General features: G+C 41.3%; 1 protein-coding gene across 1 annotated transcript; it reads right to left on the minus strand.

Moving 5' to 3' along the window:
* Positions 1-1,605: 1,605 nt before the first annotated feature.
* LOC115933429 (M-phase phosphoprotein 8-like) lies at positions 1,606-18,423 on the minus strand. Its single transcript, XM_031007427.3, has 5 exons — positions 18,116-18,423; positions 9,746-9,901; positions 4,725-5,573; positions 3,495-3,594; positions 1,606-2,015 (listed from the first exon to the last, which is right to left on the minus strand). Exons 1-5 carry the CDS (start codon positions 18,326-18,328, stop codon positions 1,720-1,722), a joined length of 1,614 nt encoding a protein of 537 aa, XP_030863287.1. The 5' UTR covers positions 18,329-18,423; the 3' UTR covers positions 1,606-1,719.
* Between the last annotated feature and the right edge of the window lie 441 nt (positions 18,424-18,864).

Consider the following 18,864-nt stretch of genomic DNA (forward strand, 5'->3'; position numbering starts at 1 on the left):
AAGCGATTCTCCTGCCTCAGCCTCCGGAGTAGCTGGGACTACAGGCACGCGCCACCATGCCTGGCTAATTTTTTTTGTATTTTTAGTAGAGACGGGGTTTCAGCATGTTGTCCAGGCTGGTCTCGAACTCCTGACCTTGTGATCTGCCCGCCTCGGCCTCCCAAAGTGCTGGGATTACAGGCGTAAGCCACCGTGCCCAGCCCTTTAACAGTTGTGACTATTCAGTCTTGTTTGGATCAGTCTCATTATTTTTTTCCCAAGGAATTTTTCCATGTCATTCAGTTTTCAAACCTCTTTTTCAATTTTAGAGATGAAGTCTTGCTATGTTGACCAGGATGGAGTACAGTGGCTATTCACAGTTACAATCTTAGCATAATATAGCCTCAAACTCCTGGGCTTATTGATCCTCCTGCCTCGCTTCCAGAGTAGCTGTGACTATAGGCACATGCCACCATGCCCAGCCAGTTTTCTTTTTTTTTTTTTTGGAGGTGGAGTCTCACTGTGTCACCCAAGCTGGAGTGCTGTGGTGTGATTTCAGCTCACTGCAACCTCCGCCTCCCAGGTTCAAGCAATTCTCCTGCCTCAGCCTCCTGAGTAGCTGGGAATACAGGTGCACACTGCCACGCCCAGCTAAGTTTTTGTATTTTAGTAGAGATGGGGTTTCACTGTGTCGCCCAAGCTGGTCTCCAACTCCTGAGCTCAGGCAATCCACCTGCCTCAACCTCCCAAAGTGCTGGGACTACAGGCCACTGTGCCTGGCCGCCTAGCTAGTTTTCAAATCAACTGGTAAGAAATTGCTCATAGAATTTTCATCTTTTAAATCTGTACACAACCTGTAATCGTACCTCTTTTTCATGTGTTTCTTTTGTTCTCAACAAACTGTGTCAAAGGCTTATTTTATAGAAAACCAGGAATCCACTTCTGGCTTTACTGATGTACTGATGTTCCCCTACTGTATCTGTTTTTTACTGCCTGGTATCTCAACAGCAGTGTTACTATTTGGCATCTGCCCTCTGGGTGACCTACCTCTTCCTCCTTGCCCACTGGTACCAGAAATTACCCTAATTTCCTGCAAGCTCAGCAATACATCCAAAAGCACATTTTCCCTCGGTATCCAAGATATAGTCATTTTTGTAGTATAAGGGTTTCCCAGGCGATCTAGTCTGTCATATATTCCGAATTTTTCAATTCTCAACTGTTTCTCAAGATTCACAAATTATACAAAGTTTTATTAGACTAACCTCTCTGATTTATTAGGTCCTAGTTATAAACATGTATGTACACTTTTTAGCACTCCTCCTCCCCACCACTACTGTAGTCTGTATTCTTCTTCTTGACCAGTTCCAATGTCCTCAGGACAGCATTTATAATATAATCTTATTTAGTGTTATTTGCTACAACATTAAAAGGGTAAAATACAAATAAGTTTATATTTGATAATTTCCTGAAAGAAATCTATTAAATAGTAAGATATAAAATGGGGCTGCCAGGTAAGAGTAGGTAAGGTAGAAAATCAGAAATCTTTTAATTTCTATACGTGCTGAGAACATTATAGGAACTCAGAAAAATTGTTTGATCCATTGAGAAGTCACAGAATGACCCATCTTCAATATAAAATGTTATTTATTCAGGAGATCCAAATAAACTCTTCGACTCCATTATTTTTTGATCGTTGAGATCAGAAATACAGAGAAGAGTACAGTAAAATAATATGGTGCACTACCTTGAAAAATTCTGCAAAATGATTCCAAACTCACCCGAATTCTCATCTGCTTGGCACACGCTGTCTAAAACCTCCTGATCACCTTCTGCAGCAATGTATGCCCAAGTATCCGTTTCGTCTCTGGTGTTTCTCCTTTCTTTAAGTGACTGTTTGTTTTCCTTGGTTTTGTGATCGTCTATGGTTTTAAAATCCAGTGGTATTTCTTCCCTTTTCCGATTATTCTCAGAAACATCATTTTTTTCTTCTGGAGTTAATTTAAATAAATCAAATGCATTTCTGATTTCCTTAAGTGCTAATGAAAAAATTAAAATAGATGGTTAAGTATGAGTCACAAATTTGTTACATTCAAAAGAAAATCTAACTTAGTGTTAAAGCAACAAGATATTTTCTTAATTTTTACTAACATCTACCTTGCTTATAAAGCCTGGTCTGATTTACTGTCAAAGCCACAAAATCGTTTCAGCTGGTCTTTCTACTGGCTGCTCAATATTCAGAAAGGATGTCCAGTGTGAATGGCTGTTAAGCATATGTTCTGAACTACTCACCTGCAGTTGTGACAAAGGCCTACTGAAGGCAGTGAGTCTCAGAGTGATCCAAGTCACACCAGCACCTTTCCCACAGCTAAAGACACCAGACTGTCTATAGCTGGATCTTGAAGCTTGTACCAAAATGGCTTCTGGTGGCAAGTGAGGGAAACAGCAGGGTGCCAGAGCACTGCCTGTGTACCTGGTAAAACTGTACCTGATGCTACCAGCTTTTAACTAAAGAAGAAAGTGGGAAGAAAACTGGCAGGTACTAGACCTGACATAAGAAATAACCCCAAAAAGAAGAGAATTAGGATGAATTCTATTATAAACTCTGGGTACACAGCAGACAGGTTTTATTATCAGGGAATATTGAAAACTGGACTCTAGTGAGTACCCTTATGAATGGGACAAACAGTAGTTCCATTTAAGGCTGTATGTTCACAGTAAAAATGTATCTGAAACTGACATACAAGATACTAGGAGGAAAAAAGGTTAACAAGGCCAGGTCCAGTTTTACAGTATTTTGAACCTCTAGTCATTCTTTGAAGAATAGAAGGCATTTAAGATTTTTGTTTTGCTTTGAACAACAGTCTCACAGCCACTTTATGTGTGACCCACTGAAACAGCCACTGCTCCTGCCACTTCATTCACCTGCTTCTACTGCCAAAACCAGCCTAGGCTTAGGAAAAAAACTTACTTTTAATATTACTTCAGTTACATACAGCTTTCAGTAAGAAAACCTAAGGAAAATCATCCATCTCTTAGAACCACTGTTTGCCAGAAAACATGTGTTCCAAGTACTTTTGCTACAGAAACTAAATATTTATCTGCTAGGGTTTATTCAAATACCGTAATGGTGTTTTTTTGTTTGTTTTCAAGAAATATAAAGTATTTGTTCCAATATTTATATATATTATGGATTTTCTATTATGGTCTATCTTGAAGTGATCCAAAATGCATATTCAATATTATATTTACACAAATGACACAGAGTTACATATAATGAATATATTAAAAGGTTTTTTTAAATTTAGCATCTGCTATAAAAACACATTTATTTTTCTGCCACAACTAATTTCCAGTCTCAGTAGTTCTAATCAGATCCCTCATCATATTAAAAAGGAAAAACAAGGTGAAAATAAGGAAAAAAAATTATATAAATTTTTATATAATAAATTTAGGTAACTGGTTATTTGTATAAAAGATAGCAACGTAAATGGCAAAACGTTAATATTTACACTCACTCTTTAATCCTTTTGGCTCTTTTCTGCCTTTTTCTTCTTTGTCAGAATCATGCCTTTTCTGATATTTTTCTTTGGATTCATTTCTTTTGGTCTCTTTGTCCTGAAAATGACATGATATCCAAAACAAGAATGGATAAAGAGTTGACACTGTAAATTTATTTGAGAACCGGAAAATACAGGTTTGTGGCTTCAGGGAATCACCCTTGTATACTGTGGTACATGATAACTGATCATTAAATCCTCTTCACACAAAAGAATTTTGCTTCCTCAGTCAACCATATAATAATTCACAAAATATCAAATTCAAAACCCAACATCAGTTTTCCAACCCTCTTTTAGGAATTTTATTATTAAAACAAAAAAAAGAAAATTCTAAGAAAGTTTTCCACCCATAGTCTTAACCAACCATGACTATTGTACTTCTCCATGTTCCCCCTTCTGGTCCTCGTACTTTTACATGGATAATCTTTTTTAAAATTCATTTTTGTTTACATTACACACATATTTTTACATGACTGTGTTCACATTTATGTAGGGTTTTCTTCTCCACTGCATTTTCTAAGTTGTTCTATTTTGCTGTAGCACTAATGAAGATAATACTGCCATAAATAACTATGTATGCACAGCTTTTCCTTCTTTAAAATGATTTCCTTAAAATACATTCCCAAAACTGGAAATAATGGATGAAAAAAATGATGTTTTTTATAGCCCTTGATAAATATTGCATATATAAATACTCTCATAATTTGGAAAATATATCCATTTTGCAAAGCCATATAAAAATAATTTTTATAATGGGACAAATTCTCTATTAAATACATTTTTATAAGCATTAAAATACTGGTTAATGTAGTTTGTGTCCTATTATTTAATAGTGGTATACTCAAGACAACAGGGGAAATGACCAAGCAGGATGTGAAAAGTTAATAAAATAAGCTGATGAAGCTATAAACCTGAGTATACAATGCTCCATATATCATCTGAGTACCTCTAAAAACCATCCTGATTTTTGTTCACAAATTAGCCTTTAATTTTCTAGTCATAATCATTCTAAGAGAAACAAACCAGAGACTAAGAGATAAGCTGCGGTGTCCAAAAGCTGGAGGATCTTCATTTATGACCGCCCATGGTCATAAACACTTTCTTATAGCTTGACTGTTTCCCTTTCCTTGCTTGTGAAATGTCTTGACCACTCAACACGGGTTTTCTGCTGCCTCCCGTGGCCCTTACCTCCTCGGCTGAGTCCGTGGACCAGAGGCCTCTCTCTTCCCCGCTCAACCTCCAGCCCTTTGGCGTTTGGGCAGATACAGGCATCAGCTTCTCTAACTCTGCAGCACTTTTGCTTCTGTCTTGATTCCTCTGCTTTTTAGGCACAGTTTTCTTCTCTAAGAAAGCATTCTTGTTCTCTAGCTTCCTGTTCTCTCTAGTGTCCTCAGCCTTTCTCGGGGTCTTCTTTTTCCTCCTGCCTCTGACATCGGTATCCTCCTCAGCACTCATGGCACTGTCTAGGGGCTTCTCAAAGCCATGCTCCAGCCCCATGTCCTGCCCTGCTCTCTCTCTTGCACTTTTAGTGTTTTGTTTCTCTTCTCTGCTGTCGGAATGTAGCCCTTCACTGTCATCCTCCGGAAAGGGGGAATCATTAAGTACACTTGATTCAGATTCCACCTGGGATTCGACAAATTTTTCTTTTTTTGTTTTTCTATTTTCTTTGGGATCTTCTCTTGTTTTCGTCTTTAAATCTCTTATTTCACCCTTTTTAACTTTCTTTAATTCCTTTGTTTCTTTTACTTCATCTTTTTTGGGCTTTTTGGACTCCTTTAGTTCTTCTTTGGCTTCAGAAATTCTTTTCTTTGTCCTTAAATCAAAAACTAAACTTTCCAAGGAGCTCTCCAGGTCTGGTTTGGACTTGTCTTTTAGCTTCCCGGCCTTTGCTTTTTTCTTTTTCAGATCATCTGGGCTTTTCTCTTCTCTCTGCCTTAATTTTTTCTTTTTCTTCTTTAGGGAAGTATCTTCTTTTGTCTCACTTTGCTGATCGCTATCAGAGTTCGCCTCAAATATGTCGTTATTTAAGGATAGTCTCTATAAAATACAAAACAGATTAAAATATTCATTAACATATTGATTTTAAAGGTTTTGAAAAGTAGTACTAATGAAATTTGGTAAGAATATTTTTTGTTCCAAGCAGAATCTCAACTTATTAAAACTGCTTACCTAAGCTGAAATCGTATGCTACCTCTATCTCTGACTCAGCAAACAGGTCTTGGCGGTGAGGGCAAGTGTGAGTCTGGAAGGCAGGGGCGCACAGAAACTCAGTGCTGCTGAGCGCCCAACCCAAAGTGGGAGTGAACAGACTCAGGTATGGTGGGCTATAAATGATTTGAATTTCAACATTTCCAAAACCACCAAGAAAGTAATTTTTACAGACTTTCTTGGCTGCCAACAAAGTAGTTACCAATGCAAATACAAAACGTTTTCTAAGACCCTGGATCCTGGAATGTCCTTAAACTTGCTCCTACGTTTGACAGTTATGTACAGAACAAGCAAGACTGCACACAAATCTTACTTCCGAAGTTCATGTGTTATCTGAAATATTGCTTATGAAAAAATATTTTCCTATTTTAAAATTGAAAAAAAGAAACTTAAGAATAAAGTACTTGTATAAACACAAAAACACTACGCAAAGTATTTTCTGTTCCCATTTCCCAAAACCACCTTATCCTAAATGACTTGGGGGTAGAGAGAAGGGATGGAAACAATAGCTTTTTTTTTTTTTTGAGACAGAGTCTCATTCTGTCACCCAGGCTGGAGTGCAGTGACTCACTGCAACCCCTGCCTCCTGGGTTCAAGCGATTCTCCTGCCTCAGCTTCACGAGTAGCTGGGATTAGAGGCACGCGCCACCCCACCCTGCTAATTTTTGTATTTTTAGTAAAGACAGGGTTTCATCATGTTGTCCAGGCTGGTCTCGAACCCCTGACCTCTCGGCCTCCCAAAGTGCTGAGATTACAGGGGTGAGCCACGGCGCCTGGCCAGATATACTTTAAAAATGTCTTCCCTGCACTGCCTAAGAAATGGACACCACCAAGGTTAACAAGTGGGAATATGGTGGCACTGGCTTAACCTTTCCAATCTCCCTGAATCACCTCATAAAAAACAAGGCAACTAGGACAGCAAAACAAAACTCCCCACAGACAGCTTTTGGTTTTAGTAAGTCCCAAGTCCATACCACACAGGCCTTACCAAAACTAAAACAGTGGTAAGGCCCATGTGGTGTGGATGGTCACTCAGGGGAAGTGAAGGCAACAATCCGGAAAAGCCCAGGCTGCTGCTGCCTGAGAGAGCAGCTGTGGGGTGGGGCCTCCTGCGCACTGGGCAAGGAGGAGGAGAGAGGTGGCTGACCCCTCCCAGGCCCTGCAAAAGGGACCAGTGAAGCTCTCCTCAGGACTTCCAGGACCAAGCCCCACAAGGAGGAAAAACTGCTAGGATTAGATTCCAAACCAAGTAGGCCGGAGAAGACAGAAACAAAAGATCTAAAAAAAAAATTTTTTTTTAATTAGCCAGGTTGACTATCCTAAAAGCAATAAAAGCATACCAAAAAGACATGTCTATAAAACAGAAGAGAAAACAAACAAAAACTTTGGAGCATCAGACAAAAAGATCCCAAGTCACTTACAAGACAAATAAACTCAACTGGTCGTCAAGAGCAATGTTTTGTGCCAGATAACAATGGATTAACACAGTAAGACACCTGAGAAAAGAAAATGTGCACTAAGGAATCTGCAACTGGCATTCAGATAGAAAGGCTGCCAACACACTGTTAGGAAACAAAAGAAGTCAGTGAATATTGTTCTCAAGAGCCTTCCTACCACAGAGGTGGGTCGCAAACTCTTGCATGCACCTCTGCTGGGGACTGATGCTCCTGCCGGAGTCCACACTTTGAGACATCCGGTACTAAAGCATGAACTTCAGATAACCAAAAATGACTGGACAAACATCACCATAAGGACTGGTGGAAAGCATTAATTATGTATTTGCTTCTAGGACTAAGACTGAATGAGGGTTATAAGAGAGACTGTAGTATGTGTGACTAAATGTTCTAACAAGGTACAGTGTATCTAGGAAATAACAGGGAGATGTGGTGAGAACATATTAAAGGAATATTATGCTTGCTGATTATAGTTATTAACTGGGAGTAAAGGACAGTATTTCAAATTAGATATAGAGGGAGAGAGAGGGCAGGGAGAAGATAGGTCCTAGTTAATTTCTAGTTTTATCCTTTGAACCACATTAAGTATTTTACATACTCAACAAAATTGCATCGGCAAGGATGGAGGAACCCTAAAACTGAATACAAACAGACAAATGAACCTGTTTATAAAATTGATAACCACACAGAAAAAAAAATTCAAGTAACTTCTGAACATTAAACAGTGCATATATTCTAAGAACAAACAGAACTACAAATGAATGTGGAACTTTATCAAATAGATTAACAAATACTGTTTGTCATTCACAGTAGAAAGGGCATAGCAAATCTGAGGTTAATTTCTCTGTATTGTAAGATTTAGTAAATGAGGACATGCAATACTGTTGTGACCAGAGTTCTCCTGGTAGGAAAAGGGAGAACACGTAGGTCTCTGTGGTGACACTGTGGTGACAGGCCGAGTTACAGAGGTCAGCATGGATTTATTGAGGCTGGGATGTGCCACTGTGCCAAAAAAGAGAGCAGTGCTACCCTGAGTGGGAGCGCCAGGACACAGGGGCTGGTATGAAGGGGTTCCAGCTAAATGTGCAACAGTTTTAGCACCAATAGTAACATGTTGAATAAAAGAATCTCTGAGAATGTACTGGTGCCAAAAAAAATACCCATATTTGTTTTCTGAATAAAATATGTATTAATAAAAGATTATTTTAAAGGAAGGGCAAAGGGCAAAATTAGTATATGGTACCATCTTTAAAAGAAAAATCAGGTCGGGCACAGTGGCTCACACCTGTAATCCCAACCAACACTTTGGGAGGCCGAGGTGCGAGGATTACTTGAGGCCAGGAGTTCCTACCAGCCTGATCAATAGAGAGAGACCCTGTCTCTGGAAAAAAGAAAAAAAATTAGCCAGGCCTGGTGGCGTGTATTTATAGTCCTAGCTGCTTGGGAGGCTGAGATGGGAGGATTGTCACTTGAACCCAGGAGGTTGAGGCTGCAGTGGGCCATGACTGTGCCACTGCACTCCAGCCTGGGTGACAGAAGCAAGACTCTGTATTTAAAAATAAATGAGAAGAAAAGAAAAAAATCATACATCTACGTATAACCTGAAGACAGATCAAGCACAGAAAATATATTTTACCTATCTTTCCGTAACTGTAACTGTTTAGGGGTCTGGCCCCTATGAGACACTCCATGTTTACTCAAAAAAGAAAAAAAAGCTAAAAATACTACGATGTTGACAAAACAGTTCAGTAGAAGTCCATTAGTGTCACGTAACATCACTCAAAACTCATGACAGACCAGTGGTCATCTTATAAATACACCTGTTTTACTAAGTGATTGCTTCACTTACTAAACCAGTGCTGACCCAGTGTATGGTAGTTATGTAGTATACACACATGCTCAATAAATGCCAGGCACTTCTGTTATTGCTATTATTATTAACAACTACTACACACAGTCAAAACTAATATTGTTTTGGTCATTTAAGAAAAGACTAGGTATTTTAAAAAACATAGTTGAAACTTAAATTGTAGGGAGAAAGATCAATGTTCAGCCTATAAAATCATGAGAATCATTCTCTTAATGTGAGATATCTTCACTATATAGTTCTAAGTTTTTTTTTTTTTTAAACCAGGTCCTCACCAGATAATTTGTTTTAACTAGCAGAAAAAGCAGGCATAAGACATAGTTAATAATGCAGAATAAATATAATATACAAAAACAAGTTGCTCATATCATGGACGAACAAATGATAGTTTGGCATGTCTCTTTTTTCTCCACCTTTACCTTACTCTTAACTTAAAGGAAAATATCAATATTCATCTCCAAACTATTCTTGTTTGTCAACTGCAACTGTAGGTTGGGTACAGAAAGAAGAACCCAGCAAAAATCACTGAAAGCAGTCTGTGAGAATTGGCTACATGGAATTTACACTAAAGAATACTGTACACTTTGTTATTTGTAAATCATTTATTACACATACTTTGAGAGTTAAAATTTACAATAAATTTATGTATGTAAAAACAAATATGAGACAAAACATAGTACCTGAATATCCTTCCTGACTGCTTTGGCTTTGTTCTCTGCAATTTTCTTCCTAAATTCAAGAAGCACTTCTTTACAGTCCTCCAGGTGAATCTCGGGCTCCCAGGTATCATCATCCGATGTATAGCCTTTCCAGCGAACTTTGTAAAGAACTTTACCCTGTTATAGAAAATAAAAGGAGGCAAATAAAGCAGATTGTTAACTTGATTAAATTTCCAAAAAAAAAAAAAAAAAAAACTGATGAGAAGACATGAAAGAACTTGAAAACTGCTTCTAAGTGGAAATTTTCACATTCTAAAGTACACGCATCTCCTGAGAAAAGTGGCTTAAGAAAAAAAGTATTGACCAGGTGCAGTGGCTCATGCCTATAATCCCAGCACTTTGAGAGGTCAAGGTGGGCAGACTGCTTGAGCCCAGGAGTTTGAGAACAGCCTGACCAACATGGTGAAACCTCGTCTCTACTAAAAATACAAAAATTATGGGCCAGGCACAGTGGCTCATGCCTGTAATCCCAGCATTTTGGGAGGCCGAGGCAGGCGCATCACCTGAGGTCAGGAGTTGAAGACCAGCCTGGCCAACATGGTGAAACCTTTTCTCTACTAAAAAACACAAAAAAATTAGCTGGGTGTGGTGGTGGGTGCCTGTAATCCCAGCTACTTGGGAAGCTGAGGCAGGAGAATCGCTTGAACCCAGAAGGCAGAGGTTGCAGTGAGCCAAGATCACACGCCATTGCACTCCAGCTTGAGCAACAAGAGCGAAACTCTGTCTCAAAAAAAAAAAAAAAAAAAAAGATGGTGGCATGTGCCTGTAGTCCCAGCTACTTGGGAGGCTGAGGCAGGAGAATCGCTTGTATCCAGGAGGCGGAGGTTGCAGTGAGCAGAGATTGTGCCACTGCACTCCTGCCTGGGCAAAAGAGCAAGACTCCATCTCAAAAAAAAAATTAGCTGGGCACAGTGGCATGCAACTGTGGTCCAAGTTACTTAGGAGGCTGAGGTGGGAGGATTACTTAAGCCCAGGAGGCAGAGGTTGCAGTGAGCCAAGATAGTGCCATTGCACTCCAGCCTGGGTAACAGAGCCAGACCCTGGTGTGGAAAACAAAAGAGAGAAATGAAAAGAAAAAACAGTATATTATTGATCTGTTTTTCATAAACCAAAGACTGAAGTCCTATTCTGATTCCATAAAGCAGTATGTAATTCTTGAAAAGCAATGAAAAATAGGAAAGATAGGAAGAACCAAATAATAAATGGATACTGAAAACAATTTGATCTATTTCCTTCACCTATTACATTAATACATATTTAGAATGTTTTTAAAACATTAGGATAATACTATAATTTTTAATATTGCTTTTTCACTTACGTATCAAGCACTTTTTGTTATAACTTTTCAAACGCTCTTTAGTGACTTAAGATTATTCCATCATACAAATACAACAAAAAATAGTACAAAAACGCTCCCTTTGTTACGATGGTTGTTTAGATCATTTCCATTTTGTTTGTACTTATAAATAAAGCTGTAATATCCCTGTGTATCTCTTATCAAGTTGTTAGAATAAATTCCCAGAAAGGAGGTCAATGGGGTAAAAAAAACCTAGCCATTTCCAGGGTTGATGGCAGCCAGGCGTGGTAGTAGGCACCTAGAGTCCCAGATACTTGACAGGCTGAAGTGGGAGGATCGCTTAAGCTCAGGAGTTCGAAGCCAGCCTGGGCAACATAGTGAAATCCCATCTCAAAAAAAAAAAAAAAAAAAAAAAAGGCAAGCCATTTAAGGATTAAAACACACTGCCAAATGCCTTCCAGAAAAAATGCTCCAATTTACACTCCACCAGATACAAGAGTCCATCTCTCTATATCAGGGGTCAGCAAACTACAGCAGGGCCTGCCTCCTGTTTTTGCTCACCTTGTGATCTAAGAATCGTTCTATATTTTTAAATGGTTAAAGGGAAATCAAAAGAATTACATTCATCAACTGCTTTACAATGTGCCATGCGCTGTCTAAATCTTTGCATTTATTAGTTCATCATTAATATTTACAACATCCCCATGAACTAGGTAGTATTACTCATTTTATAGATGAGGAGACTAAAGCTTCTAGATAAAGTAACTAGTCAAAGATCACACAGCTAATGGGTAGTTCAGCTGAAATTCAAACCCAGAGTCTTACCCCAGAGCTTTTTTTTTTTTTTTTTTTTGGTTTTTTTTTTTTTTTTTAAGACAGGGTCTCCCAGGCTGGAGAGCAGTGGTGCGATCTTGGCTCACTGCAACCTCCGCCTCCCGGGTTCAAGTGATTCTCATCGCTCAGCCTCCCAAGTAGCTGAGATTACAGGTGGGCACCACCATGCTCAGCTGAGTTTTGTATTGTTTAGTAGAGATGGGGTTTCGGCATGTTGGCCAGGCTGGTTTCAAACTCCTGGGCTCAAGAGATCTGTCCGCCTCGGCCTCCCAAAATGCTGAGATTACAGGCATGAGCCTCTGCGCCTGGCCCATAAAATTCTTAACACAGGAATAAGTTTTCATGACTTTGGATTTGGCAATGCATCTGTAACTGGGGACCTCAGTTTTTAAAATATATTTTAATCACCTTCTTTTTCTTCCTTCCCTCCTCTCTTACCCCTGCATTCCTTTCCTCTCTAGACACTCTCTTCCAGCAATGCATGCTTATCTAATTATGCTCTTGCTTAAGAAATTCCAGAGGCTAGGCCAGGTGTGGTGGCTCACACCTGTAATCCCAGCACTTTGGGAGGCCGAGGCAGGTGGATCACGAGGTCAGGAGTTTGAGACCACCCTGACCAACATGGTGAAACCCTGTCTCTACTAAAAATACAAAAATTAGCCGGGTGTGGTGGCGTGTGCCTGTAATTCTGGCTACTCAGGAGCCTGAGGCAGGAGAATCGCTTGAACCCAGGAGGCGGAGGTTGCAGTGAGCTGAGATCACACCATTGTACTCCAGCCTGGGTGACAGAGCAAGATTCCATCTCAAAAGAAAAAAAAAAAAAAAAAGACATTCCAGAGGCTAATCTCAAATAAACCAGGCACTGTAGAATCCTCCTGCTCAGGAGGAGTCGCAAGCAACTAGGCTACCACCAGCGCCAACCAGACCTCCAGATGGGTGACTAGCCAAAATAGCCATCCAAACAAAGACACACAGACCCTGTAGCACCACTCCCACATGTCTCCCATACCAAGCTGCCTTTTAAAAACCCTATGGTAAATTTTTTTTTTTTTTTTGAGACGGAGTCTCGCTCTGTTGCCCAGGCTGGAGTGCAGTGGCACAATCTCAGCTCACTGCAACCTCTGCCTCCTGGGTTCAAGCAATTCTCCTGCCTCTGCCTCCCAAGTAGCTGGGATTACAGGTGCCCAGCACCACGCCTGGCTAATTTTTGTATTTTTAGTAGAGATGGGGTTTCACCATGTTGGCCAGGCTGGTCTTGAACTCCTGACCTCAAGAGATCTGCTATCACCATTCTAGCTACACACTTAACACTTGCCTGATTTTCTTCACACCACCGGCAAGGCAATAAACTTTCCAAGCGAAGTGCCAAGAACTGCTCCCCACCCATTTTACCCTTCAATTGTACCCACACTGCCCTTCAATCATTCAGTTATCTGTGTAGAAAGATCAAGTACAAGCACTGAGTAGAATCTGAACTCAAGAAATATCAGAAAAAGAACAGATTCAAAATCTTAACTTTTTTTTTTTTTTTTGAGACAGAGTCTTGCTCTGTCAGGCTGGAGTGCAGTGTCATGATCTCGGATCACCACAACCTTCGCCTCCTGGGTTCAAGTGATTCCCCTGCCTCAGCCTCCCGAGTAGCTGAGACTACAGGCGCACACCACCACGCCTGGCTAATTTTTTGTATTTTAGTAGAGACGGGGTTTCACCATGTTGGCCAGGATAGTCTTGATTTCCTGACCTCGTGATCCGTCCGCCTCGGCTTCCCAAAGTGCTGGGATTACAGGTGTGAGCCACCGTGCCCGGCCTCAAAATCTTAACTTTTAAAGATAAGCCTGGAAAGCCTTAAAATTTTAAAATAATAGTTAAGAGTACATCAATACAGTTTTATTGTTCAGCAATACAGTTTTATTTTTACTGTTCAGCTACATTAAATGGGTGGGAAGATGGTGATTTTATCCATTGAGAATATATGCATATTCTTTTGGGCAAAATAATATACAAAAGGAAAACTATTGTATACAATTTTTTTTTTTTTGAGATGGAGTCTCACTCTTTCGCCCAGGCTGGGAGTGCAGTGGCACGATCTCTGCTCACTGCAAGCTCCGCCTCCCGGGTTCATGCCATTCTCCTGCCTCAGCCTCCTGAGTAGCTGGGACTACAGGCGCCTGCCACCATGCCCACCTAATTTTTTGTATTTTTAGTAGAGACGGGGTTTCACCATGTTAGCCAGGATGGTCTCAATCTCTTGACTTCGTGATCCGCCTGCCTTGGCCTCTCAAAGTGCTGGGATTACAGGCGTGACCCACCGCGCCCGGCCTGTATACAACTTTGTAAGAGCTTCTGTCTTCTGTAAAGGCATAATTAAAACTGAAGAAATTAAAGATGAGACAGCACAGCTAAGAAGACAGCTTCTTAGCTTGCATGAATGGGGGGAAAGAAAAGAAATCTTAGTCAATAGTATGCAGAACTGCCTAAAAGAAAGCAATATATTTGGTTTTAGAATAAACATCAGAGCCAGGAGCGGTGGCTCATGCCTGTAATCCCAGCACTTCGGGAGGCCGAGGCTGGTGGATTTTATCAGCTAATTTTATCAGTAATGGGTCATGGGAACAAAAATGATCCTTGTTTGTGTGTGTGCATAAAAATAGTGGTAAATGCGTTATTCAACATAGCCCTTAAAAACACCACTTTCAAATGGGCCAGAAAAAAATGTACATAAATAGAAAAAAGATAAATAGATAAATGATTAACAACTAGAGAATCTGGGTGAAGGTATATGAGAGTCTATCTAATTCTTACATTTCTGATAATTTTTAAAAAGCAGTGGAGACTAGAAAACTACCTTTTACATTAACATAGTTATAAATCTAATGCTAGTTATCAATGAAATATGACCTAATTGATGAGGAGGGTATTAAGAACAATTTTCAAGTATTAAGGAACATATCTTAATTATAGCTCCAGATTTAATTTACTGATAATTGTTACCCTTTACTTCAACAGGTGTGCTTCATTCATTCACTCATTCAACAAATAGTTACTGAACGTGGTCACTATGTTTCAGGAACCTTCTGAGTTTTAGGAGCATGGCAGTATACAAATACAGATGAAATCCCTGAATTCCACGTCTTTGTGTGGAGTCATGTAAATCCAAAAAATTGTCCAGGGTTTTGCCATGTATAAGGAAATTGCATGATAGCCCTAGGATTTATAAATTTGACTTCAAAATTCCAGAAGCAGTCTATTTCTTGGTAGCCAAAGTTTCCTTTAATCAGTGAGCCAAACTAAAAGGCAGACCCCTATTCTACCAGATCATATACACTAGAGCAACAGTTTAAAATTTTGTTAAAAAAATTAAAAAATTGGCCTGGCACAGTGGCTCACACCTGTAAATCCCAGCACTTTGGGAGGCCAAGGGTGGAGAATCACTTGAGCCCAGGAGTTCAAGGCCAGCATGGGCAACGTAGGGAGACCCCATCTCTATAAAAAATTAAAATATTAGTCATGGTAGAGCACACCTATAGTCCCATCTACTCCGAGAGGCTGAGGTGGCAGGACTGTTTAAGCCTGGGAGGTCAAGGCTGCAGAGAGCCATGATTATGCCAATGCACTCCAGCCTGGGCAACAGAGAATCTGTCTCAAAAAAAAAAAAAAAAAACAAAAAAAGGAAATTAAGCAATATACACTATTAGAATTTAATTCTCTGCTTACTCTATTACCCCAAATAAATTATAAATAATGATTTGGAATGGTGGTGTGTGTATGTATGTATTTCCACAGTTCTTATGTTAATTATTCATACATATAGTTAGAATCAAGAAATATTATGAATTAGTAAAAAGTGAATCAATTGTAAGTGTTTCTGATTATAGACTACAGACTAGACTATAAGGAGGCCTAACAAACCGCTAGCAGGACCCTTAAGTTTGTCAATGGCTAGGTGGCTAACCAACCGGCTGGTTCACTCAGCAGTGAAAAGAGAAAACTGCTATAGTCCTGTTCCGCTAACACCTTTTGTATTAGTCCGTTCTCATACTGCTATGAAGAAATACCCGAGACTGGGTAATTTATAAAGGAAAGAGGCTTAATTGACTCAGTTCAGCATGGCTGGGGAGGCCTCAGGAAACTTATAATCATGGTGGAAGGCAAAGGAGAAGCAGGCACCTTCTTCACAGGGTGGCAGGATCAAGTGACTGCAAGCAGGGGAAATGCCAGACGCTTATAAAACCACCAGATTGAGACTCACTCTCTATCGCGAGAACAGCATGGGCGAAACCACTCCCAGGATCCTACCTCCACCTGGTCGCGCCCTTGACACGTGGGAATTATGGGGAATACAATTCAAGATGAGATTCTGGGTGGGGACACAGCCAAACCATATCACCTTTAATCATATAAACCACTCCTTCACAAGAGCACCTAAAAATGCAAGAACTTGAATTTTAACTCACAACACTAAAGCCTAATTGCCTTACACAAATAAGTTTCTTAGTTTCACCCTCTTTAGAATGGTGAGGCTTTAGGTATACAGTGCTTACAATTCTTTGAGGCTGGCAAAATTAAACACTATATGAATGAGAATCATCTTAATTCTAAAGATTTTATCCTTCTAGCCAAATTATTATTTTTTTTTTTGAGACGGAGTCTCTCTTTGTCGCCCAGGCTGGAGGGCAGTGGCGCAATCTTGTTTTACTGCAACCTCCGCCTCCCGGGTTCAAGCAATTCTCCTGCCTCAGCCTCCCGAGTAGCTGGGATTACTAGCGCCCGCTACCTCGCCCAGCTAATTTTTGTATTTTTTTGTATTTTAGTAGAGACGGGGTTTTACCATGTTGGCCAGGCTGGTCTCGAACCCCTGACCTCGTGATCCATCCGCCTTGGCCTCCCAAAGTGCTAGGATTACAGGTATAAGCCACTGCGCCCGGCCCTAGCCAAATATTTTTCAAATACCTCCTGTGTGCCAGGTATTGTGTTAAATGCAAGTGATACAAAATAGTCTAACAGTGGCTCCTCCTTTCACCTCAAAGTGCTTGCAATATATTTGGAGAAATTATACATAAAAACATTTCCATCTTTATTGCAAATAACAATATTAATGACATCAGCTCTTAATTACTTAACTCCTCATAGGAAAAGTTTCCACTATTAGCAACTGTGTATGCTTCAATTAAAATCTCTATATTGTCCGGACCTAACACAGCACCTGGCATACAGTAGTTGATAAAAAATGCTGAATGAATGCGCAAAAAATTGACACAAGGCAGCATATGACCAATGGGAAATAACAGACAATGAAAACACAACATAGAGAATGACCACTGTGGGCCCTTTGGTTACCTCACATCCATCTACTGAAACAGATTGTTTTCTTATTGTCCATGTTTCCCCTTGGATTAAAGGAGACCACATATAGCAGGAGAGACAAACAAAGAACGATAATGGCTTAAATGCCTTCATAGAGGTCAATACAAAAAGTAAAAAGAGCAGAGATGAGAAGCTCCTCACTCTGCAGAGGCTAGGGTCAAAAAAAGCTTTCCCAGAGAGCTACACCCCGAGGCCTTGGAAGCATCTGAGTAAGATTTCACCAGAAGAAGAGGGCAGAGAACTGTCCAGGCCAGGAGAACAGGAAACACCAAGGCATGGTGTGATGAATTCCAAGTATTTCTGTGTGGCTGCGAGCTATACAACGCATAGGGGAGAGAGAGATGATGTTGATCAGGTTACGAAGGCCTTAAAATGCCACCCTCTGGGTAAGATTGAGATTTTACTCCAAGGGCAAATGAAAATTCCGGAAGATTTTAAACCAGGGAGTTGGTTACGGTTTTGGAAAACACTGTAACGATGGCGTGGACAGTGGACTACGACGAGAAGCATTACTTCACTATCACTCCAAGGCGCAGCAGCTCCCTTCACCAGCTGCCTGCAGCCTTGTGATCACCACACACCACATCCCAAACTGCTTCGTCTCTTCGGCCAGAACAATCCTCCAAAATTTGCTGAAGCTTCCCTCACACACTCAGCCCTAAGAATGCACTTGGAAATGTCACTTCGCTTTTCCCACGATTTCGCGTGCTTGCATTGAACTCTCACATTCCTCCCTCGCTCCTGTTTTGGGTCTGCCCGTGCTGTTTCCAGCTCGCGTCCTCCCCGCCAGGCCCGGAGCTCCCCGCCCAGCCCCGCGCCGGGGCCCCTCCACGTACCCCCTCGGTCTTCATGTCCAGGATCTTCTCCACCTCGAACACATCCTCTCCGTCCTCCTCACTGTCGCCAAAGGCCTCCGCTCCTCTCGCGGCTGCGTCATTATCTTCACCCACTACTCCAACTCCTTCTTCGACTTCGGCCAACTCCTCAGTGCTGTCGGCAGCTGACACAGGGACTGCGGTCACACTTGCTCCCTCCGCAACCTGCTCCATCCTAGCAGCTCCGCAAACCGCCGAGGAAAACCCGCTGCGACACACACCCCAGCAACCCCTCGCGTTCCGCGCTCGGCCCTACTCCACATCAGCGGCGTAACGGAAGCCGACCAATGGCGGGGTTGGATCCTAGAGTGACGGGAACAAAAACCAATCATGTTAAGGCGGGCGCGGCGTAGCAACGCTGAGCCCGCGGGACGCAGGTGGGCGGGGCAGGGAGGGCACCCTAGGCGGAAGAGCGCTTGGGCGTTCTGTAGCTGTGGCGGAAAAGGTCAAGGGTGGGAGGGGAGCCGGCGAAGCCGCCGAGTCGCGCGACGCTGGGGAGGAGGAGGGTCGTTGGGGCGGAGGGCGTCCCAGGGCTGGGGGCGGCCCCGAGGAGCTGACAGTGCCTGATCCCCCAGCAGGGAAGCCTCAGGTGCGGACGTCGGTAGGGCCAGAGCTGGGGACTTTCTAGGAAAGGGAACCCTGCTGCTGCCGAAACCCCAGCCAAGCAGAACGGCTTCCCAGAAGTCATATATGATTTTGATAGGTTTAGC

This window comes from Gorilla gorilla, chromosome 16 (genome assembly GCF_029281585.2).
Source record: "Gorilla gorilla gorilla isolate KB3781 chromosome 16, NHGRI_mGorGor1-v2.1_pri, whole genome shotgun sequence".
In the NCBI taxonomy this organism is placed as follows: domain Eukaryota; kingdom Metazoa; phylum Chordata; class Mammalia; order Primates; family Hominidae; genus Gorilla; species Gorilla gorilla.